A 26157-nucleotide genomic window follows, 5' to 3' on the forward strand; every position below is an offset into this window, starting at 1 on the left:
TCAAAATTATGTTTAGGCTTTTGTTTTCAGTTCTGTAGTAAAATCTAATTTTTTTCTGATATCCATACATCACCTGCTTTTTACCCTGCACATTAGACATGCGATAAGATTTGGCTGATCACACAAGCATGCAAAGTATTATTATTCAGCATTTTTAAGAACCAATGCAACACCTCAGAAAAACAAGTCAATCAATTCTGACCAAAGTAAACAGAGAAATGTAATTAAAAAAAAAAAAAAAAAAAGAAAAACAACCAAAAATACCCACAATGCATTGCTTTCACAAGCAGAGATAATGAGCTAAAGGTTAAGGTGATTGGTCCAAGGTCCAAGAATTGAAAGGTGCAGTGGGGATCCCAGATAGTAACAATATAATCCAGAGTGGGAAGGAGTAACTGGAAGATTTTAAGGGTTCCTTTTTGACCATAAAAATATGCATGGAATTCTGAAAAAATATAATTGATAACTGAAGTTCTGGGCATGACCAAGGATCATCCTGTCTTATTTAAAAGAATAAAACTGAGAAGGTAGCTGGTTAGGAACAGAAGGGACTATTTTCTTGTTTAGATAGTGAATTTGCGTCAAACAATATGTGAGTCTTTCTTTTTTCCTTAAAAAAGAAAAAAGGAAAAAACCTAGAGCAACACTACATCATTATTCTTCATTATAGCTGTCCAATCTTTTAAGGTATTTTAGCATATACAGACTTCCCCAAAAACATTACTTTGGGACCAAAAGACATGAAACAGCAGCAGAGATAAAAGATAAGATTTTTTTTCTTCATATTTGTTAGGTCAAGATTTGGCTGTTTTAAATTAGGTTATCTGTTTTTTTTTTGTTTGTTTGTTTATTCAACTAAATAAGATGGGAATTTTTACTACTACTTTCTGTTACAATGAGCAAGCCGGCAAATAAGGGCATAGAATTATATTTTTAATTTAGAGATGAAGTGACCTGTTTCTGTATGTGGCTAAAAAGTGTCTGATTTTCATTTCCAAAGACCTTTGTTGCCTTTACGGGACACTATCGTCACACTTTTCAGTGCCCCAGATATGCTCTTTCTTTGTACTACATAAAAGGCAAACCACACTCTTCTCTGATGATCATTTAGACAAGTCTTGTCTGCCCAGTTGCAGTTAAGACTCAATTAGACAGACATCTGTCTCTCCATTGCATTTTAGTAAGGAGACTTGTGTGCAATGGAATTTGATAAAATGGAAAGCACTGAAGTCAAATGGTAACTACTTAACCTTCAGCAATTTCAGGAAGGGGATGTAGGGAAAGATTAAAGACATTCCTTCCAGAGAAGAGTATTGGCAACAAAAACAAATACATTTTGCTCTGCATCAAATGACTTAATGAGAATATTCAACTAAATTCTAGAAGGATTCCAATATATCCTGTATCAAATGCCACAAGGAGGCGAGAACAAATGATTAATGATGGAATTAGTTTACTAAGCTGAAAAGCAATTTTAGGCCATTCCCCATAAAATACTGGACTTATTCCTTGCCATCTTCCATGTAAACAGGTGGTTTAGTTAATAAAAAAGAAAACATGGGAAATTAGTTCAATGTAATGCACAGAAATTGATGTGATTAGACATAAAAGATAAAATACCTTTGATCAAATATCTACCTGACACGGACTTGGTAGAGAATGGGCTCTCAAGTTTGGCCAATATACTGAAATGACCTACATTGAACAGGAATGAATTCAACCACTTTATAAAGTAACTCAAGAAGGTTACAAAATAAGGAAGTCCCATGTTTCTCTGAGTAGTTTCTTTTTGAAAACATGACAATAAACATTTTTGGATTGAAATGGAAGGCACTTCATGGACAAATTTTCCTTGGTGCGAAACTTTCAAAAGGCTTATTTTTATGTTTCATTTGAATATTTCTTGATGAAACAATACTGTATCATTATTTACTTCTTTAACGAGATGTCAGAGGTTGAAGGTCAAAGGTCAAGTTGAGAGAAAAAGGATAAAATTAAAAGTCATGGCAGAAGATGGAGATGATGGAATGCATGGGATTTAAACATCTATAGGTTGCAAACAAAAGTTACTTTCTGTAGCAGTTCCCTTCCAGTGTTTTTTGGAGCCTGCCCACTTCAACATGCATACTTGCCTGGTCTAACAAAAGTGCTTTAATTCTGTGGCATGGAGGACTCCTAATGGTATGTCCATTTGGTCTATGAATGAATGAATGTTAAATTAGTACACCTCCAGGTGAAGCCAATTTTGCTATCAGAAAGGACATAAAAGGAGGCTCTTTCCCTTTACATTTTAACTAAGTAGCAGCTAACAGGCTTCTCTGCCACTATTTCTTCATAAGAATACAGAAAAAACCTGTCACAGGCAGAGAAAAGATGAAGAAGAGAAATGTCACATCTTTGAAGAGAGAAAGTCCTTGGTACAACTAACTAATAAAAGTCCATTCTTTATAAAAATATACATTTTAGGTTGACACAGAGAAACAACTAAAAACAAGCCTACTATCTTCACTCCTTCTCCCCATTCAATAGCAAAGGATTTATTTGTTGCTATGGAATCATTCCACTGCATGAGACACCCTCCACGCAAAACCAAAGGGTGAAGGATGCTCAGCTGCAGCAGCTGTTTTACATCCTTCAGAAGCCAACTGCAGTTCAATCCTCCTACTTCTCCCTTCCTCCCTTGATTCAATTGGACTTGGTTCATCTTTGAATTAACCTCTTTGAATCCATTTCCTACAAAGAAAGCAAATCCATTGTGGGTAACTAGCTCTGCGCTCACCACCCAGGCAGTGAAATCACGAGGAGGCGCCTGTGCTGGCCTCTGCCCCAACCCAGGTGGTGAGCCCAGCAGAGGCGGTCTGGACTACGATCCCCAGCTCCTCTCTTATTCTCTGCATCAGTGTTAATCCACACTCGTGCGCTGCTGCGTGAGCTCCATGCCAACACACTGCTAGTAAACACAGATGGTTCTGGCTACTGTCTTAAGCCCTTACCATGAAGGCTTAAGGTGGCCCAAATAAGATTTATATAACAAATTGACATGTTGTCACATTCTGATGATGGTACATTTTGGTTGCCATCTATTCCATTAATTTGAAAATATTCAGGCTTTGTGGCACGGTGATGTCCCAGAAGTTATGAGAGGGCCATGGTATTCCTTATTTGTCCAATTGTTTATTTCAGAAACATACTGATTTTGGAATCTAATTCTTACCCTGGATAGGCGGGGATGGCTGTTGGAGGTACCGCTCGGACTGCACCATATACCGTCCGCCCTCTGCCCCTCAGATGGGCTCCTCGGAAAGCGGCCGCCGTGGTGGCTGCAGTTGGGTAAGGGAAGCCAGGAACTAAAGGGAGACCCAAAATATGACAGAAATTTCAACTTGCATTCAAAAGTACGTATACGGTTTCAATGTGCTGTGAACCAGTTACAGAAAAGATGACAAGATAGGAAACATATCGTTCCTGAAAAGATGGCACACAGATTATTCTGTCCATCTCCTACCCCGGGTCTCTGAGTGGGAAAGAAATGGCAACATGTACAAGTGAATGATTCCATGCCTCATTCTTCACAGACCTTGAGTGATTTACTCTACTCCTTCCCAATTTTGCCATTATAACATGAGCTGATGAGAAATGGGTCAAGCAGCTCTGAGAACTACTGTCCTAATAAGAGACAAGACTTCTAACTTCTGTGGGCAGTGCAAATCAGATTGATAGGAACTCTTTAATTGGCCAGTTATTAATCTTGTTTAAAACATTATTATGTGGATATAATAATGAATCCTCAAGAGAATGTTCTTTTTGTATTCTCACATGTTGTCAACCTCTAAGGCACACAGTAGACCTTAGACATTTCATTAGTCAATTTCATCCCTTTATCTAACATGCTGTAATTCAGAAATGAAGGTGAGAGGGAAACCACTCCTCCCCTGTGTTCTCCTGTATCCTCTCAAGAGGTGGATGTTCATTTAGGGCCTATTTTAAACATGCTAGCCTCTGAAAAGCATGTGGCTTCCACATCCGCTGAATCCTGTTAATTATACCCCTGCTAGAGGAAAGGGTTTGGGTAAACGGGGCTCTAAAGACAAGGAGAGAGCTGGAATAATCAGGGATGCTGGAGGTGCTCTAAAGTGACATCTACTGCAGAGCTGGGGCAGACCAACATAGGCATGAAGAACACCCTCCACACCACGCATGGCTATTTTCTTTGTTATCAAGTACAGACTAGAACATTCTTCACATGCCTTCACCCCCTTTACCTTTTCCAACTGTTTTTGTTTTATGGAAATCTTAACATTTGGTTAGAAGATTCCAGCATGGGTTAAACAGAACAGGGCATTGTGATCTTATTTATTTCCCCTCTTGAGAATGCTTTCTTTTCAGTCATGTATTACAGAAGGAAAAACAGAACAAAACCAACCAACCAAACAAGCACATCACTGTTCAGTCACAACAGTCGCAATCATGCCAGGCCAACATAGGGTACTTACTGATCAAAGGAATGTACGTGTTGATACCCCCTCTTCCTGACAGGGGCACTGCCGCATCATTGCCGAGGGACACATCTGCTTGAAAGCTGGATGCTGATTGCATTTAGAAGAATTTTTTTTAAAAAAAGCAAAAAAGATTACAAAGGAATAGCACATTGAAAATCCACAGATGTTGTTACAGTTAAATAGCACACAAGGAAACACTGTAATGTCGATTTTACCTGCATATAACTCAGGACCGTACACAGCTCCAACTACTGGGCTTAATTTCCAACCTGAAATGGAAAAGAGAGCAGTGAGCATTTAAGACTACATGAGGAAAAGGAGTGATCAATTCATTTTGGTTGGCTTTGGACATCTCTGGGCTCATTTGTACCTGCAGTCAACTCCTTTAGAATCTAGCTACCTCTAGGTCCACCTGAGAGGGGGATGGCAATCTTTAAGCAGGACTAGCACAGCTGAAGGGATCAGGAGGGGCGGGGGGGATGAAGCAGGGGGTGGAAGAGAGAGAGGAAGAGAAAGAAATTAGGAGGGAGATGGAGAGGGAATGAGCAAAAAGAGGGAGAAACAACCCCTGGGTTTTGGTAGATGCTCTCACAGCACCACCCAGGTGACCCCCTCGTCGTTTAGAAAAAGGAAAGGCAGAACATGAGTCATTCTGCACTGTGTGGCAATGCACACTCTTTAACACTGTTCACAAACATGGCTCTTTATCAAGGTATCCTTTGAATTCGAATTTGACCAGGCGTTTGATTCCATGTTCAATTATACCATGCTGGTTTTCTGAGGAAACTGAAATCCCCCTTTCATTGGGATTCACTGTTGGGATTTCATTGGAGTTCACCAAGTGAAAGAGGAAAGTCATGCAATAATAAAATTCAAGGTACATTCCCAACTTCTGTGTGTGGCTTCTGAGGTCTCAATTAATAACAAATATATTTAAGTTAATCAGACCAAGGACACCAGACTGCTGTTGACAATAAGCTTCAACTTTTATAAATGTTGAGTTTCCAAAGGATATCATATGATGTCAATTTTACTTCTTTTGCCCCTTTTACATTTATAAGACCAGAGCAAGGGATGAAAAAATAAAAAAAGATATTACTGCCCACTGACAGTGCATGAGTAAATTCCATGTGAAAACCTTAATAAATATTTATTGAATTTTGTACTTAATAAGCAAACATATCCTATTATTTTTCTGAAAGATTAACTCTTATTGACTTCTTTCCTAGCATTGTGCATATATGAATGGAACAAATAAGAGGTCAATTCTATTTAAATCATCAGATCTTAACAGTCACAAGCAAAGACATTATTCAAGAGAAAACCCATTACTTCTCAATCACTCCAATCTCCAATTTTGATGAAGGTGCTGATTTGTGTGCTGTGATGATGGACCTATAATTCTGCATGGGCGAAATCTGAGTTCAAATGCCACTTAAATTTAAGAGCATGTATGGGCTGCACTGTTAAATGTCTGTAAGTTGCGCAGACACTGAGCAATGTTTCTGCATAAATTAAGTAATTCAAACCAACACAAGTCAAAATGCTTCCTGAGAATTCACTCAGCACACTCTTCTGAGGACCTTTAACATAGCAGCAGAAGTCTTCTTGAATAATAAGCTTGAATATTAAATTAGAATAATGTCTAAAGGATGAACTTTTCCTTTTCTACCAATGGCACCCTGAGCACTCATTTTAAGTTCGTAAAATGGGTGGAGGTTGATACACTGTTAATAACACTTGACTGTTCAGTTTTGTATAATTTACAGTGTATTTTCACAGATGACATGTGACCTCCACAAAATCCAAATAGGAAGATAAGTACCACATGTGACCTTGGGTAAGTGCTATACTTCTTTGGCCTTATTTCCTAAATAATAAGCTTAGGGGATTGGCCTTTGATGATTTCTAAAGCACCTTCTAAGAATCTGTGGTTGCCAATGTACAGATATAAAAAGATAATTAGACAGGTAAGAGGCAAATCCAGAAGTAGAATTCTGTCTTCTGAAATTCCATCAGGGGCTATTTTCCACCACATCATTTCTTTGGATCTAAAGAAAATCTGACATGCTCTGCCTCTCTTTCCTGTTTCACTTATATTGGTTTTTAACCAAAACTGCAGAAACTTGTTTTTGTAATAACCATAAAAATAAAAAACCAGAGGTAAAGTGGGAGGCAGTGGTATCCTCTGATTATACACTGATAAAATGGGTAAAGAAAATGGAAATTATCTGAATAAATTTGTATCATCTGTGTAAGAAGCTGGGTTCAATATATTTAGTGAAGACTTTAGGGGATATACTCAATACCAATATATTTCTACATGATTTAAGATTTTACTAGCACACAAGGTCATGCTCTAGTATAGGAGAAATTTCCTTAAAGAGCAGTAAAAACCTTCCCTTTTATTCTAGATAAGATCTTATGTAGAATCCTTTAAAAAAAAAAACAAAAAACAAAAAACAGAGAATGAGGGATCTCTGAGATCACAGCAGAGCTGGGGCTCTGGAGGACAGCTCGGTGGCAGAGTGCCTGCTTGGTACATGTGAAGCCCTGGGTTTGACACCAGGGACCAAAAGCAGGGGAAAAGCAGCAGAGCTGTAAACCTTAGGCCCAGAAGCCAACCCATTTCATTTTCTCTTTAACGTCTCCCAATCTCACTGTAAGCCGGTTTGTAAAACCATTATGGTACTACAGATCAAAATCATACTCCATCTCATTTAGAGGACATGAATCCAGATGAAACTTGAGAACTGATGTGAAAGTTCCGTTTATATTAGAATGATTATTCATAGAAAACTTCCTTGTCAATGAGAACTACTTATGAAGTTTACTCTACAGCTTGTAATCATGGGATAGAAGATGGCACACCCTCCTCAACCAGGGCTATTACTGCCGGGTCTCAGGGAAAGCAGGGGTAGAGAAATACACTTATCCTTCAACTTATCCCACTTAAGCTCATCTGAGGAAAAGTCACTTGAGGGCTTCCAGGGCTACATCTACAAGTTTAATGCATTGCAGAGAACTACAGTGGCTGAAAGGAGGCTGCTCCAGGGAACCTAGATTGATGACAGGCAATTGCAAAGGGCACATTTTTTACAAGATGAATGTTACTTAGAACAAAACACCTTAGTAACCAAAAGCTTAGCTAATTCTGTAAAATTAATGTAAATTAAATGAATTGTCCTAAGACGGAAAGAGATTCTTAGAATTTATTCAAAAGTTCATATATTCATGCAAGAATAAACAACATTCTCCAAAAAATGCTTTTTAGTTGCTCACCATTTGCATACGGTGTGACCATTTTCTTATTTGTCATTACACGTGCTGTAGCATTATTCACCTAAAAACACAAGCAGAAAGAAGGGGCAGGGAGGAAGGGTCCACATTAGGGAACCTGAGATTGCTCATCCAGTGACAGAATACTTAATTCAAAATGTAAACTTGATAGGATTAATTTAGATGAATAATATAGCCATATAATATTAATATATAGAATTTTAATGTAAGTACTTATTAAATGAGGCTAACAAGAGTAAAATGCAGTTTCTTGGTCTCCACATGGAAAACTGAGGCTACTATATCAGTACTCCAAAGAAAAAACACATTTTCCACATTTAAGTTCTTTGGAGATCCTTAAACGGAAGTCTCTGCATTAAGGAAAATGTGGGGGGAAAAAAGGGAAACAACCATATGTACAAATGAACTCTTAAATGGGTTAATAAAATGGAGGCTTGCCACCTGGCTCAGGAAGTAGGTTTACAGGGAGACGATAAAATGGATCTAGTGATTTTACCTGTTTTAACATTCTGCATTTTTTTGGTGTTTGTCTAAGATTTTACTGTTAGAAGTTAGTAAACAAATATAGGAACTTAAATTCCCATGTGGGCAGTCTTCAGGACCATCTGAATTTTCTAGACTACATGGTCTAGTCATTTAAGAATGAAGTTTTCAGAAGTCCTCTGAAGTAGGCACTTTAAAGAATTATGAAAATATACTGTTTACTGCTTTTGTTTTATGGTACCCTCTATCCTCATTACAGAATGGCATCATTTAAATAAAGCATTCCTAGTGCTAGGACAAGTACATGTCACAAGGACGGTGCTGCTGGAGGGACAAATGAACTCAGACACAGCAGATGGGGTCAGGACCAGCCTGGAAGCTCTTGCAAGAGGGGGGTCAAGCCTCATCACAGAACTTGATTAAATGACTGTCAGGTCATACCAATTTTAAAAGAAATTATAAAATGTCTTATTTTGTCTGTGGAATGTACATTGTGCAAAATTTGTGTTATAAAAAGGCCAATTTTAGATTTAGAATTTTAAAAAAGCTTAAAAGTACCATATGATTTGTATAGTGATCCAACTGCACTTACTCTAGTTTGGCCCCCAGATAATATAAACATTTCACATTTACAAAGAAAGAATGGGAGACAACAATGATGAGACTGAGAGCATGCAGTTAACACACACGCACACAAATAAAAGAAAGAAAAAAAATCAGTCTGGGGAAGAAGGGAAGAAATGGAGAGCAGGGTTAGAATGGAGCAGGAGCTTGCAACAGCTGCTAGAGCGGAATGCAACCAAGCACTGAAAGGAATAGTGGCCAGAACCATTTAGAAACTACCAGTCAGCAAAAGAGACCAAGAGCTGCACAGAACAGAGAAGGGAGGGGGGAAAGAATTAAGGAGAATTTGGGTAAGGAGAACAATGAGGTAGGGAAAAAGAAAAGTGAAAGTCAGGAAGGGTGTCTTGGGCAGGAAAAGAGCAGTCAAGGGCAAAGAGTTACAGGGTCAGAGCTGCGAACAGTGCTTTGGGAAAGAGGAAAAGTAGGAAAGGAAGTAGGGCCAGGAAGTGCATTAATTAAACCAGCCAAACTGGAGTTTAGGGACTCTGAGTAAGATGTGCACGGGAAAGATCACCATGAAGTCAGTAATCAAACAGCTCAGACATCTACAAAACAATATGAACATCCAAAGTCCAGGCGGCATTACTCAACAGCAGTGAAAATAAAAGGGGAAAGGAAAGGAAGAGGAGCAAGTCAAGTCACATTTTGTAGTGTTAATGTGAGATGGCAGATGGACTTTTTCTTTCTTAATTGTTTTGTAAATACATTTTTAAAGCTTCTTCTCTAGTGCTTGTTTCACTTACCGCCAACGGGCACCATCGCCAGCATTGTGTATAGTTACCATGGAAAGAGTGAGTCAAGTGAAGGGCACTAAATGCTAAACCATTGGAAAGGGGGAAAAGCAAAATATGCAGACATCTTACTCAAATGGTGGCTTTTATACATAATACTTTAAAAAGTGGGAAAGGGGAGAGGAGCCAGTTAACCTTTAATGCATTGTAACAAAGAGCTGACGCAAGCCAACCACAGTGCATCAGCCGGTCCTTCGTTTGAGGATGTCATTCATAAAACTTCAGAATCAACTGTTGAAATTCTTGGTATTAGATATACTTAAAACTACATAAGTTTTGGGTTCTCTCCTCCCTCCCCACAACCTCTTATAATCTTTGGTTCTGTGCTTATCGCACATACATGGAGGTAAACTGTCCTCCCAAGAGGAAAAAGACATTGGCTGGCCCCTTCATTCATCACAGAACCCAATTATAAGTTGGAGAGTTCGTAGTATCTTTAAGTTAGTTTTGTTTAGGCCTGATCATGGAGTCTTGCAAACTGAAGCAAAGGAAAAAAAAATCAAGAGAGCAGAAGGTTGAACTTTTTGGAGGAAGGAAAAAAAAAAGTGAAACACACACACGCACACACACACACACACACACACATCAAAATCAAAACCCCAAAGAACGAAACAAAACAAAACAAAACGTGGGGGGAGTGGGGTGAGAGAGGCAGACAGAAAGTGTTATTTTTATACATTTTAGTGCAAGGAGGTGAAGAACACAGAAAACACACACACATACAAGTGCACTCGCGCATGTGCACGCGCATGCGCGCACACACACACACACACACAAAACAAGACAGGGTTCCAAATGTGAAATAAGTGAGCCAATACAAAAAGAGAGAAGTAAAAAAGAAACCAGAAATTGAATTATTGAAGACATGCACCTCGATTTTACGGCCCTCTACCACGGTGCCGTGTAATTTCTCCCTGGCCCTGTCTGCATCAGCACTATTCTCGAAAGTTACGAACCCGAATCCCTGCATGCAGCGGGAGAAGGGGGAAAACATGCACAACGTTATATTGAAATACTGATCTTGTTGTAAACAGAAAAAATATCACAGTATGAAACCGACATCAGCAACAACTCAGCAATACTCTCCCAAAGTCATTTTTTGGTCCATGCATATTTTGTAAAGAGAAATTAAACCCAATAAAATAATAAAGAACTATAATAACAATGGTAATTTAATTAACAGTAATAATAATAATAAAATATAAAGCATATGAGGCCAGACCAAAATTAGGGTACAGAGTTACTCGGGTCATGCTATTCAACCAAGAATCTGAGCATTTTTAATGTGCTATCTTTCTCTCTCAACTATGCTGCTAATGTACATATGTCCCCTGTATATTAAAAAAGAATTAAACTGATTCTCTAATATCCCAAATCTATCATTCTACAATAAGTGCTATATGAAATCTGACATTCAAGATCAACCATATAAGATTTTCTAGGAGAAATAAGTGTCTGAGCCCCACACTGCCTGTTACTTACATCACTATGAACGCGTTTGGGAACAGGATAATTTAAGACAGTCTTGAGGTATAATTTTGTAGGTATTAGGTACAGAAGAGGAGGGCACTCATGTTCTAAGCAAATGAAAAAACCACTAAGCAATGGTAATTATGACTTTTCTTCAGAGTCAATTTTAAATGATCAAATAGGCACTTTACATAAAAACATGTCCAGCTGAATTTCAGGAAATTGCTAACACAGATTTGCCTGAATAACATCTGCTGCTATCTATACCTGCTATTAAATGTATTAGTAATTTTCCACATGTAGAGAAAAAAGGAATAGTCAACGGGAATGAGATCTCCAATAGAAATATCAGTTGCATGTTATGTTCAGTGATATTCAGAATATTCAGTATTCTGTTATACTCAGTAGGAAAAGAACACCCTAAGACAATGCGACTGCTGGTGAGTTTAGAATTAACTTATTTATCTCTTGGAGATGCTACACAATAGGACTGGAGCCTTACTTAGTGAGGTAGACAAAGCCGGAGGCCAGGGAGCGAAACCCTTCCCTCCGTTCACACCACTGTGCTCCTCATTTCAACATCAGCAGGATCTGCTAGATACTTGCATGATGACTAAGACAGTATCACATCACCTTTATTCTAGATGCTTTGTCCTTATCTTTCCACTCTGCAAATATAATTTTTAATAATCTCTCAAGCTATTTACATGTGCAGAGCAGTAAATTAATAATATTTTTCTGTAAAGTATCATTTAAATAGTTTCCATTTTTTGAATATTCCATTGTGGGATAACTGAAGCCCTTTATTTTTACTAAGGTTCTGCCTTGCTGAGCATTTCCTTATACATGAACCACAATCTTCACTAAGGTGGCAAACAGTGTGCATTGTATCTTTTAAAAATGATTTTATAGAAGCAACTCCATCATTTTGAAGGATCTGCTTACTCAGCATTCTAAATGAGTATTGTGGATAGTGATATTTATATAAATTTGTTGAAAGTATCAACAGGAACACGGCTTTTGATATACGTATGTTACAGTCTCATATATCTCAAGGGTAAGTTAGTATTTAAGGTACTAGTGTTCATCTATATCAGCATCTGCTATTTATAAGATGACAGCTCTCTAATTCCAGAGAACTTGCTGGTAGGGAAGTTAAGTCCTTTAAGAAAGGTCATGGATAGGGCCAGGCACAGTGGTGTACACCTGTAATCCCAGCAGGTTGGGAGGCTGAGGCAAGAGGATTGTAAGTTCAAAGCCAGCCTCAGCAATTTAGCAAGGCCCTAAGCAACTCAGTGAGATCCTGTCTTTAAATAAAATACAAAAAAGGGCTGGAGATGTGGCTCAGTGGTTGAGTGCCCCTGAGTTCAATCCCTGGAACCCCCCCAAAATAAAAGAAAGGTCATATGGGATGCATTTTTTTAATATCACACTCAAAAGGCATTATAGTTTGCATTCCAACTCATTCTCACAGTCATAAAAGTTAATACTTGAGTTAAATTAATAAACTACATATAGGTAGGCTATATGAATTTATGTGGAGACTAATGCCTAGGTTTTTAACATCATAACTGTCTACATATATCGTATACCCATATAAAGACCATACATACTTGTTTGTCTTCTAAAATATAACCAAAGTGTAGAAAGGACAGATCTGCTGGCTTCATTTTGAAGGTAAAGAAGCTGAGTCAAAATGAGATGAAGCACCCAAGAACATACAGCTACGGTGAGGAAATCCGAAATTAAGCTTTGCAAATTTGAATGCAAAAACTCCCTTTACTAAACTATATTAGTCTGAAAACAATCCCCCCCCTTTCTGGAATGTGTTGACAGAAGGAACCTCAGTGACACAGTACTGTATCCAAAAGAATGGAGGATGATATTTGGTCAGCAAATGACCAACTTTAACATTAATGTCTGTTTGTGTAAGGTTTTCTCAATCATGATTTTATTCAGGAACAAAATTGCCTTTTCAAAGGTTTTTAAAAAGTGTTTTATAAAGAAAGGTGCTTATACACCAAAGGAGATGCTAATCAAGACATCAAAGACAAAAAGCAATCTTTGCGGCTATCTCATCCTCAGGTGACAGGAGGGAGAAGGTCTGGTTGATGCTTCGGAATTCTCTGACATGGAAGGCGTTTTTGTTTTCCTTTGAAGAGAAATAAACCTGTGGTAGGCAGAACAACGGCCCCCAAAGTTATCCATGTCCTAATACCTGAAACTGGAGAATATATTGCCTTACTTGTTTGAAAAGGATTTTTATCAATGTGATTGACATTAATGATCTCAAGATAGGGAGATTACCCTGGATGATCCTGATGGGCCCAGTGTAAATCCCCAGGGTATTCATCAGTGAAAACAGAAAGCAGGAGAGTCAGACTTGGATCGCAGCAGCCTAGAGAGACTTGACTGCCCATGGCTGGCCTCAGACACACAAGGGGGAAAATGGGAGCCTCTTGAGCTCAAAAAGGCAAGGACACATCACCCTGAGGAACGCCACACCTTGATTTCAGACTAGTAAGCCTGCTCCAGACTTCCAACCTTCAGAACTGTAAGATAATAAATGTGCGGCTTTAAGTCACCAAATCTGTGGCAATTTGTTCAGAAACCTAAGAACTGACTCATACCACTCAAAATTAAAATCCAATATCAGGAATGTAAGAGGTAAAACTAGCATTTTTAGATTATTGTTCTTAAACACTTTCTTTCATGTTAAAACTTTAAAACTTAGCATTTTAGAAAAGGTGCCAGGAACTGTGCTAAGAACAGTCATAGATTATCCAGGTTTAAAAGTTACTCACAGAGGGCTGGGCTTGGGGCTCAGTGGTAGAGTGCTTGCCTAGCATTTTGGGTTCTATCCTCAGGACCAAAGAGGGGGGAAGTTACCCACAGAAAAGCCTGCTTACATAAAATCATGTTTTGGCATCCCTTCATTCTTAGAAATCTAATTCACCTTAAGTTTGGTCTTTCTAATCTCTTGCTTTAGAAGATAAGTTATAAAATAAGTCTAACACATTTTCCTTAAATAGATTCAAATGATCACACAACATATCAAACACTGAAACAAAAACCAATCTGCACAGGTATATAACTAATAGGCTATATAATCTGTAACAAATTGATTTAATCTCAGACTTTTTTTTTAAATTAAAAAAAATTTTTTAGTTGCAGATGGACACAATACCTTTATTTTATTTATTTATTTTTATGTGGTGCTGAGGATCGAACCCAGTGCCTCATGCATGCTAGGCAAGCACTCTACCACTGAGCCACAACCCCAGTCCAATCTCAGACTCTTAACAAGAGTAATTATTTCAGGTATGAAATGAGATGAATTTTCATCCAAATTCTCATTAATAAAAAGTGACAAAAAATAAACTTTTTAATAAAAAAAAGATGTTGGCATATTTGTCTATACAAGTACTGACAGAAGTATAATGTGAACTATATGTATAATTTAAAATTTTCTAAAAGTGACATTAAAGTAATATAAGCTGGTAAAATTAGTTTAAAAAAATATTTTTAGCTGTAGATGGACAAAATACCTTAATTTTATTTATTTATATGTGGTGCCAAGTATTGAACCCAGTGCCTCACACATGCTAGGCAAGTGCCCTACCACTGAGCCACAACTCCAGCCCAATGAAATTAGTTTTAATAATGTATTTATTTGGCCTAATATATACAGTGTGTTACCACTTCAGTATGGCAACAATATAAAAACATTATTAATGAGGTGCTTAACATTCTTTTTTTGTGCTACACCTTTGAAACCCAGTGTGAACTTAAGAGTGCATCTCACTTGGACAGCCATTCCCAAGGCCTGACCTGGGTGAGCGGGTCTGCACACTCTCGCTAAGGTTCTCAGTTCTCTAAGTCTGTGCCGACAATTCTATGTTCATGATTTAAACACACAAGTATTACATAAGGGATTTATAGCGATCCTGGCTATCTTTAAGAAATGGAAGAAGGGTTTATTAGGGTAGGGCTGTGGTTAAAACCTCTGCTGAGTGGGACAGCAATTTAATCACCTGCCTTAGCATAAATTTATCATCCAGGGCATTAGAATAGCCGAGTAACTGTCACCTTTTTAGTCTGCCCTCAGGCTGCAATAAATACAAGCAATAGAGATGAGCATTGGAAACATTTTTAATTTGTATAATCTTTGAATTTTTCCATCTCAGAAGAATGAGAAAGAAAATTTACCATGTAACTTTTAAGGGAGAAATCAAAAGCAGACGGATCTCCTGGGTATGGCCAGAACACAGAAATTAAAAAATAAATAAAATAAAAATAAAAATAAAACCCTTAAAATGGTAACAAAAGGGAAATAACTAAGTCCTTTGGAAATAACATGCACTGTTAATTCAGTTTCAAGTATAATGGAAAACATTTCATATTAGCATTACCTGTCAATTTTGCTGAAGATCACAAAGGCCTACTTGGTACAACTTCAAAGACAGTGTATCAACCACATTTTGAAAGAAATAACTAATTTCCCTTGGCATGAAATCAGAACCCAGGGTAATAGGCAAGAAATCACAGCACACTGCTTGTATCTGAGGGCCCTAACAGCCTTAACTGAAGTCCGATCTAATCCTACATTCCATGGTTAGAAAGTCACCTGAGAGAATCAATGAGAACACATTCACCAAAACTTGCTGAAAATACCAGTAACTGTTGCTGTGCTAAGTAGGGACCTAACATCAGTACTGTGTGAAGAAGTGAAGAACTGTTATTTCTTTATTTAGTCAATGTGATAAATATCATGAAAAATTGTGATGTGGCTGGGTGATAATTAACAGGATGGTGGAAAAGTCTTGGGGTTCAATAATGGAATAAACTTCTGAAAGGTAAAAAAAAAAAAAAAAAAAAAAAAAATTTGTTTTTAGTCATTAAAAGATTCCAGCAAAGAACTGCAAAATCAAGAATACCGGGGTTGGATAAGGTGACCATTACTCAGGGTTCTGTTTAAGATTCTTAGTGAGACAAAAGACTGGAAGGAAGTATATGAGAGCAGCCCCTGGCACATTCTCTTTAGTGAAAGACAGGGTTTTCTTTCTACTTTCCATAAAGGTATATGTTTTGATTTTTTTTGGTAATAAAGATTGAACTCAGGGATACTCAATCACTGAGCCACATCCCCAGCTCTTTTTTGTATTTTATTTAGAGACAGGGTCTCACTGAATTGCTTAGGACCTTGCTAAATTGCTGAGGCTGGCTTTGAACTCAAGTTCCTCCTACCTCAGCCTCCCAACCTGCTGGGATTACAGGCGAGCGCCACCACGCCTGGCCACCTATGCTTTAATTTTAAAAGAGTGCTTTTTAAATAGCTAATCAGAGGATCTATTAGGAGATGACATTATAGTTTATGGTTCAAACATTTTGTGAGAGCAAGGGGGCATTATTATAATAATATGTTAAGACAACAGGTATGAGTGTGGTTAGCTTGGATAAACCAGGAGGTGTGGCCATTTTATTCTGGCATTATCTTCTTATTTATCTTACTATTCTGTCATGACTGATTAAGTCTGGAGAACCAATAAGCTATAAATATTTATAAAATCGTTTTCTAAAAATTGTATTTGTGTAAATTAGCTCATTTAACCATATCCATCTACATGTACTTGACATATACATCCATTCCATAATCCAGGGAAGCCAAATCCAGAATATGAAGGTCAAAGAAGAGAAGAGGAAAACAAGGAAGCAGCTCTCATGACGCATGGCGACTCTGCTCTAGAGATGAGGACTGGGGGGCAAATGGCTGGCTGGCAGCAGGAAGGAGTGCAGCAGTGTCATATGCTTACCTGTGTTTTTCAAATGGCTACATTCTAAAACGCTGGGGAGTCTCACAAAAAATAAGATGGTAAAAGAGTTGCTTTTTGTTTGATAGCAATTTGATTAAACACCGATTAGTACTGCTAGTCTCAGACTTATTCTGTAACTAGTTTTTATTTTTTTTCCAAAAAAGCCAATAAAGCTACTTTCTTATAGAAAAGCACTTTTTTTTTAAAAGAGAAAAAAAAAAAAAAAAAAAAAGTCAGAGCAACTCTTTAAGACCACATAAACTCCTTTTCTCTTGTTCCACAGGTTGTAATTTGTTGGTCAACCCAAACATACAAAAGAAGTGAAAAATTAAACTTGATTCAGAAAAATAAGAGTATCATTCATTCATTTCTCTGAGGTGGATCCCAGAGGAAGCATCTTAGGTCTGACTTCAAAATCACCTCTAAGCAGCCTCAGAATGCGCTGTGCTGTTCCAGGGGAGCCCATTCCAGAAGGGACTTCAAGTGACAGGAATGTAAAGGACAAAAACAAGGCTTTGTCTCGGTCCTCGAAGGCAGAGATGGGGCGACTCTGAGTTCTGCACTTCGTTTTCATAGTGGCCCAAAGAACCACCCAGAGAGAAAGCAGCAGCATATGCTTTAGATGCCCCAACGGGAAAAGGAAAGCATTTATTATTATTTTAAAATGAAAATTACGTGGGAAGAGTAACTGGATCAGGTAAATTAAAAAATTTTTGGTAGTAGGAAAATCCTTGAAGTCAATGAAAGAAGATCAATTTCCTTTGCTTCATCACAATTTGATACATTATTTTCTTGGTAGGAGCAAGTCCTCAATAATTGATGGAACCATATTGGGCTTCTGGTTGTTCCAGTACAGTTAAAGCTATATTAAGTGCACACACTTAAAAACAAAAATATCTAGATTACTACTTTAGATAAACAGTGTGGTCAATAAACTTCACATATTTATTTTACATTCATGTGCTTCCCACCTCCAAACCACAGTTATTTTCCCTTCTAGTTGCTAAAAACTTCACAAAAAATGAATAGAACTCTTGTGTGTAAATAACAAGCATACATAATTTTACTGATTATAGTTAATAGATTTCACTTTAAAAAATACTTACCAAGTTAAGGGCTGAAGAAAGTTCTGTATAGACATATTAATTTTTTTTGTTTTAACTGAAAACTGGAAGCTTAGAGTATAATTACCTCTTTAACAAATAATTGTTACGGTCAAAATTAAAATACTTTTAGTATTGCTGCATTCAAAGGAAGGGAATAATAATCAGGAGCATTAGAACAGAGCACACATTTGTTTTAGGACAGATGGGGGCAGGAGGTACATATAACTGTATGTATATGCTATCAGTTCCCAAAGCATGGTCAATTTTTAGACCATTTAGAGTAAGAAATTGAAGAGAAGTAAATAGTAACTGATTTATCCTGGCTGTATTTGGCTTTTTCTCAAATCACATTCTTGGGAGATTTAATCATGGCCAAGAGCTATTTTCAAAATTCAACAGAGGTAACCAAATAAGAATTAATTGAAAATTAATTTGAAAGTTGCTAATGGGGAAATCATTTTAATGAACATCTCAGTTCTTATGCAGAACACATTTAGGAAAGAACACATACATCAACTTACACACTGTTGCTTCTTTCATTCTTAGGTAAAAAGCTAACTCACTGTATTTGTAATTGAAGTAACTTCATGTCCTGAAGTTTGCCCCTCTGGGTATAACTCACAGGCAAAAAATGGGTTCACAGTGAATTCCCGAGTTACTGCTCACTGTTAAAGCCTTTGAGAAATGTATCCAAAAGGGAGAACAAATGTACTGAGTAACACAACATTAAAACTCATCCTACCTATGCCATTTTGAAGTTGGATTTTAAGAAGTCAAATTGTTCTGTTGGAATTCTTAACATAGAATTAGACTTTTTTTTTTTTTTCAGTCTTCTCTCTCTTCCTTTAAACTAAGAAGACCTAGGTGGAATCTAAGGCCACTCAAGGACCCCCACCTCACTCATCCTGTCCTTTCTACTGCGCTCTCCTTTACAACTTAAGTTTAGAGATGAGATAACCCAAGGTGGACACCTGGGATACCTTTTGCATATGCAGGCTTGAAAAGCAACTTATGCTCTCTGAATACCTAATGTTACATTAAAACAAAATTCAAAAAGAAACTGAGCACACTTGATGTTGAAATGGAGCTTACCTTAGAGCCACGCTCATTAAAGATTATTTCTACATCTAGGATTTTGCCAAACTGCTGCAGAGACAAAAGCAAAAACATTTATTTATGGTCAGCTTTTTATTCACAGGCCTTACTTCCTTCTGAGAAAGGAATCATTGTTTACTCTCCTTTGAACTGGTATTTATGAACGTCCACTTTCTGTTTGTTGGTGGGCTGCAAAACCAGTCTCTGGTTTTCCTATCTCAGAGCTGAGGGCGTCTCCCTGTCACTTCTTCCCCAACTCCCTCGCTAAGCGCCACCCCCTTCTAGGAGCAGTGGTCACTGTGCGAAGACATCCGCAGTGCTGCCCTACTAATGCCCTTCTCCACATGGGGATTTTAACTACCCTCTAATTTTTTAAGTGTCTCAGTTTTAAGAAGTAAATCCTGACTAGGCTTGGTGGCACATGTGGGTAATTCCTTCAACTGGGAGGTTGCGGCAGGAGGATTTCAAGTTCAAAGCCAGCCTCAGCATCTTAGCAGTGCCCTAAGCAACTTAGTGAGACCTTGCCTCAAAATAAAAATTAATTAATTAATTAATTAATGAAATAAAATATAAATGATTAGGGACATAGCCCTAAAACAGGCAAAGGATGTGGTTCAGTGGGGTTAGGAGCCCCTGGGTTCAATCCCCAGTACTAAAAACATGGAAGTAAATTCCACTAAGTAGGACGATAAGCTACGGAAGGCTGTCTTCCCACACTCTTTTTGTGGTACTGGGATTGAACCCATGGGCCCTTTAACTCAGCTACAACCCTAGTTCTTTTTTAATTAATGAATTAATTAATTAATTAATTTTTATTTTGAGACAGGCTCTAAGTTGCTGAGGCTGGCCTTAGACTTGCTATCCTATCCACCTGCCTCAGTCTCACAGGTAGCTTGAATTTCGGTGAGCACCACCATGCCTGGCCTCCTCCTCCTTTTTTAAAAGAAATTTATACAAGTAAACCATATTCATTATATAAAAATTAGAAAGTATAAGCAAAAAGGAAGCAGAAAAACAGAAAGCAAAGATTATCTGCAATTCCACCACCTTAGTTTTTTGTTTTTTTTTTTTTGTTTGTTTGTTTTTTTTTTGCGGCGCTGGGGATTGAACTCAGGGCCTTGTGCTTGCGAGGCAAACACTCTACCAGCTGAGCTATCTCCCCAGCCCCACTTTAGTGTTTTGTACACAGCCTTCCAGGCTTTTTCTCAGGCACACAGATACGCGTGACTCTATCTGTCATATACATTCCATATTTTTTTAAACTTAGTAATAGATTATGAACAACTATCAAATTCAACAAATATATATCTGTGTTATCATTTCTACAGGCTACATGCTATTTTACCATACATTTTTTGACATTAAGAATGATTTCACTTATTTGCCACTTTAACTCTTCTGTAACAAACATCAAGAATATTTTAGGTAAAACTTTGTTTAGTAATTATTTAAATACTTTAACATTCTCAAACCAAACAGAACTAAAGACCCAAAGCCTAAGTCACTCTCCACTTGGTAGCTAAGCCACTGCCAGAAGGTTACATGAAGCACGACCTTATTCTGGGGGAGGCAGACATAAGGGAAGAAACTGCTTAGTCAGTACTTGGAGGGGCTGATTGAGGCACGTGCAGGGAATCTCCAGGTATCTTTTGGGCTCACACTTAGAGCCCACTTAAGAATCCAAGTTTTATAGAGAAGACATCTAAGCCTGATTCTGGTTTCATCATATAAATCTAATTTTATAATCATTATAAAATTAGAAGAATTAAGGAAAGAGAAAAATATTTTAGTTTAGATAGGAGGACATTTCATTTTATTCTACTCCAATCCTATAAAACTAAGTTTGGTGCTTTAGAGTTTGTTTTATTTTACACTGTGTACTGCATTCTTACAACATTTTTCTAGAAGGAAGTTGGTCTTCCTTTTATGGTTAAGCAAAGTGGGGCTGAACGAAGCTGTGAAGTGAACAGAGTTAATAAAATGGAGCATGGAATCTCTGCTCTTCACCAATGCCACTGTCCTTCTCAGTCACAGGCATTAACCATGTGGGAAAAAAGCAAACAGGTGTCCCTGCAAGGAAATATTTCTTTTCATTTTACACCTTGGGAAGGGCATGCTACATTTCAGGAAATCTCCAACTGGCTTAGGTGGAGCTTCAGTGGACACTGTTTCTGATCGAAGAGAAAACACATCTGATGGATGAAAATGTGCTCCCTTCCTAGGACCTCCGAAGACTGAGTCTCCACTGTGCCCAAGGCTCCAAAGAGAACTGATGATCCATGCTCTGGGCAGCATCTTCTTATTTGCGGCTGTCTTCTCTGTTAGGATGGAAAACGGCCAGTTACCGTTTTCTGTGTAAAAGCTCTTCAAGTACCAAGAGCAGCATTACTCCTCAACCTTGGCCTTCTCTTCCATGGGGAGACACACATAGGTAGTCAGCTGGAAGGGACACAGCTCTGCTCCACTGTCCTGTCACCATGTAGCAGCCACTCAAGATTATAGCAGGGCGTCTCCTGCAGTAGGCAGGAGTAGGATAGCAGTAGGCAGCTATCCTAATGAACTTTTTAAATAAAACTATTGATTATCTCTTGGTACCAGGTCAAGTTGAGAGTCTGATCAAATTAAAACAGGCAACGATACACGGGCTCAGAAAAAAATCAAGACTCTTAAAAGCCATTCACTTACAACAACACGAATTTTTAAATTACACTGTTTTGAAGATTTAGGGAAGAGGCAAACAGTTGAAGGGAACACATGAAAGGCAGCAGCACAACCCTCTCCATCGCACTTTAGATAATGGTATGACATTACTAAGTACAAGCAAGGAAGTAGAAAACAAAAAATCTTATTCCATTTAATTCACAACACTCTGCAAGGCAGAGATTACGATATTTATTTTTAGACATGAAATTCAAGTTCAAAGAGGTTACACAAATTTCCTAGGTCATAATCAAACAGAATTTGATCCCAGGCTCTTCGATGCCCCAATCTACACCTTTTCTACCTTCATGAACCACCCTAAGCCTATATTCTTTACAACATGACATTGCCAAAGTAGCAAACAACAATAATACATTTCTGAACCACAGTCCTGGGGTTGAAAGCCTGAAATGAGCGGAAGGCAGTAATGTGTAGGGCTTACAGGGAAGGTGAAGAGCTAATAATGTGACAGGATAAATACCCAATAGTCTCCAAGCTTTTCCACACATTAGAAACACCTGGGGATCTTGTGAAAAAACAAACAAACAAAAACAACAAAAAAGCCACCAAGCTACACCCAAGCCAGTTAAACCACAACCTTTGGGTGTGGGACACAATCTTCGGTCCTTTTTAAGCTCCTCAGTGGACTTCTAATGTTCAGGTAAGTTTAGGAATCTCTGTGCTAAAACGACATGTACGTTTAGCTGGATGCAGTGGTGCATGCTTGTAGTCCCAGTTACTCAGGAGGCTGAGGCAAGAGGATCGATTGAAACCAGCCTGGGAAACACAGCAAGACTCTATCTCCAAAACAATGACAACCACATTAACACAAAACACAACAAAAAAGTGTGTGTTTTGTCTTTTAGGAGGAACCAAGCACAATATTGACATGTTTACTCAGCATCAGGGTGAGTAGGGTGGCCATCTCATCTTGGTTTTAGTACTATAAGTCTCATGGTACAAGAAAGCTCTCATTCCCAGCAACTTTTGCACAGTCTAGAGCAGACTGGGTTGTAAAAAAAGATTGATGGAAATACTGATTCCCATGGCTGGGGCTCTAGCTCAGTGGTAGAGCACCTGCCTAGCATGTGTGAGGCCCTGGGTCCAATTCCCTGCACCACAAAACAAAACTGATTTACCTCAGCATCTTCCTCAATCTCTTTGTAGTTTTATCCTAAAGTGCTAATGACTAATAACACATCTGATGGATTAAATTCTATTTTAATTATAAAATCCTCAAAAGGACTTCAGAGACTTACCCCAAACATCTGCCGGAGGTCAGGGTCCCGGAAGCGGAAAGGAATATTGGAGACATGCAGTCGCTTAGGGGTAGATTTACTCTCTGAATTTTCACTACTTTGTGTCTGTGTCTGCTGGCCGTCCGTCTGTGCTCCACCTTCTGTCTGCTAGAGAAAGAAGCAAACAACACTGAGTGAAAAATAAACACAATTACTTCATAATTCTTATGAAAAGTAAAGTCCTTTACTACTTCCTAGGTTTATCTATGAGCAAATATTATAATTTTCCCTTCAAATAGAGAGAGGAAAAAACTACCAAAGGTACTATTCGTGTTCAAAATGCTTTAGTCTACAAACAAAATTTGGGCCTTCTGAATACTTAGGATACATTAGCAAAACAGGAGACACAGAAATAGTAAGCGACTTGCCCTAAGCAATCATGTAGACATATATTAGGAAAACTAGACGTGTAAAAATAATACCTTTGTTCTTAGATTCTTAGTAGACCTTTCTATTTCTGAGACTTTTCTATTTTGAAAATAAAGAGTGTTGTACTAGTTGTAGAGGTCACTCCATCCTTTGGTCCTTCATCTCAAGCTCTCAAGAAAATGAAAGAAGCCAATTTTTATATTCCATTCCCTCTATCCTAGAGTCTATGACCAGTGAGGTGCCAAAGTATTATCATGACACTATTTATAAAGAGGGGAAACCTAGTGATAATAGTCAATTGGCCTAAAAATTGAAGCAGCTTCTTATTCTGAAATAAATCTGTACTTTCCTCCCTAATTTATGCAATCTCAGATAACTTTAGTCCAGGGAACTGCTTCCTCCAATAGTCTTGAACAAAGTTGCATTTAGTGAGTCTAACTACTGGAAAAGATTTTTTAAGGGACTTTTGCTAATTTACTGTTCAACATATAAATGCCAAATTCATACATATCCACAGTGAAAAGAGTGTGAGTGTGGGTACACATTTTTAATGAAGTCTCTCTTTTGCAACACCCCAGGCACACGTTTATCCTTTTTTTTCACCAATTCCTCGAAAAGGTGGCTATGTTATGTTGAAAAACATTTTTGACAAATGTCTGACAGGTATGACACATTCTAGGCATGCAAAAAGACATTTATTTTGAAGTATTCATCTGGCACTATAAGAATCTATTCCCTATGAAGTGCATGCTAAACTGGATGGCTTGTTGAGCTGACTAAACCAACATGCTTTAAAAGCAGGAGTGGAACTGCTATTTTTATTATCTTAAGACAGAACTGAGTCTGGCAGATTCTTCTAGTGGCACAGGATGAATTTCCTCCTTCTGAACCAATGATCAGACTAAGAGAAACTGAATCAAAGATACTTTTGGCTCAGAGATGTTAACAACCATTTTGAAATGAAATCTGAAACTTTGAAATATAAAGGACAATCAAGAATAAACTCCAAATGAATACTAGTTTCTCAAGTGTCAATCTAAGGGATGGCAGCTTTTTATCAGGCCTTCCAGATGGCTTATATGTGATATGATTCATGCAATATAAAAACAGCAGAAAAGGGGAGAGTTATAAAGCGATATTCCATGAAAGTGTAGAATTTTCAATCATTCATTGAAGCACAATGCAGACTAAACAAAACAAATTCTATTCAGAGGTGAAACTTACAAGTTACTACAACAGCATCAAGGACCCCAACATGCAGTCAAAGCAATAGGCATCAATTGCAAGTAATGCTCATTCAAGCGCCTTCAAACTTGCCTCTTACATTTCACAGCTGGATCATATAAACTCTCTTCAAACTTTAAAAGCACCAGATTTGATCTGTGGGAGGACAATGTATCACTTGAGAGAAGTTAAAAAGATTGATTCTACAAAGCTCCAAACTACGGTTTTCTTAAAAAAAAAAAAAAAAAAAAATTTTTAAGTTGTAGATGGACACAATACCTTTATTTTATTTATTTTTATGCAGTGCCTCAGATGGAACCCAGTGCCTCAGATGCTAGGCAAGCGCTCTACCACTGAGCCACAAAACCAGCCCAAACTACAGTTTTCTACATAACGTACGTATGTCATTAGTAAACTGCCGTAACGTATGTGCAGTGGCAGAATCTAAGAAAACTAATGAGTATTTTGAACTGCCTCAGGTATTTACTGCCTCAGGTACTTAGTGGTTGTTCTTGAACATTCTTTGCTGTCCTAAAGATACAATTTAAGAAAGTTAGAAGTCAGACTGATAAAATTTCTAGTTTGTAATGAATACCTACCTAAACTTTTTAAAATTATGAAATCACCGATTCTAGGGAATGTGGCAAGTAGAAAACATGAACTATCATTTCAAAATTCTCAAACCTTCTAACCTAATGCAACTTTAAAATGGAGTTTAAAACAGATTAAAAGTATAGCCAAAATTAGATCAAGAAATGAGTAGCACTCCAGGAGAACCCGAAGGGCCTGCCCTAGATCTTGGACCCCAGCCAAAGGGTCACCACTATCTTAACTTCTAGTTCCACAGATTGTGTTGTGCTGTTTTTTAACTTTAAGAATAAAAGGGAGCATATATATGTACTCTTTTGTTTGGTTTCTTTCACACACTGTACTTAGGAAACACACATATTGTAAATTTTCCATTCACAACTTCAATGTATAAACATACAGAATTTATTTGAGCTGCTTTCAGTTTTGGCTATGACGAACACGCTCCTGTGAACACTGCACTTGTCTTCTGTACACAAAAGCGGGCATTTGCATATGGTGTGTGCTTCCAGGAGTGGATTTGCTGGGTCAAGGATAGGTATAATGCTGTCTTTTATGACACCGCTACTTTCCCAAAGTTGCTCTATTATGTCATACTACCAAAAACTCTTCATAAGAGTTCTAGTTACTCTTAGTTTTGTCATTTTCATAGTAGCATTATATTGAGATGTTTATTTGCACACCTTTTCATGTTTCTTGAATATTTCGATATCCTCCTTTGTGAGATGTCTGCAAGTCCTTTGCCCATTTTTTATTAGGATGACTCTTCTTGCTTGTGATTTGTAGGTATTTATGTT

The 26157-nt window shown here is 37.8% G+C and overlaps 1 protein-coding gene across 34 annotated transcripts in view; it reads right to left on the minus strand.

The window, feature by feature from the left end:
- RBFOX2 (RNA binding fox-1 homolog 2) overlaps positions 1-26157 on the minus strand; it is a 272039-nt gene that overhangs the window by 17174 nt on the left and 228708 nt on the right. For 12 of the 34 annotated variants that reach the window (XR_013764067.1, XM_079141654.1, XM_079141625.1 and 9 more), the window contains 7 exons: positions 23141-23287; positions 19179-19232; positions 10569-10661; positions 7782-7842; positions 4715-4768; positions 4492-4586; positions 3215-3357 (listed from right to left, as the gene is read on the minus strand). Coding sequence is in view for 33 of the 34 variants with exons in the window: in XM_079141654.1 (XP_078997780.1) it covers positions 3215-3357; positions 4492-4586; positions 4715-4768; positions 7782-7842; positions 10569-10661; positions 19179-19232; positions 23141-23287 (647 nt within the window). In the remaining variant the exon portion in view is untranslated. The other 22 variants (XM_079141656.1, XM_079141636.1, XM_079141653.1 and 19 more) reach the window with 5 other exon arrangements.

This window comes from Sciurus vulgaris (genome assembly GCF_902686455.1).
Source record: "Sciurus vulgaris genome assembly, chromosome: 5".
Lineage (NCBI taxonomy): Eukaryota > Metazoa > Chordata > Mammalia > Rodentia > Sciuridae > Sciurus > Sciurus vulgaris.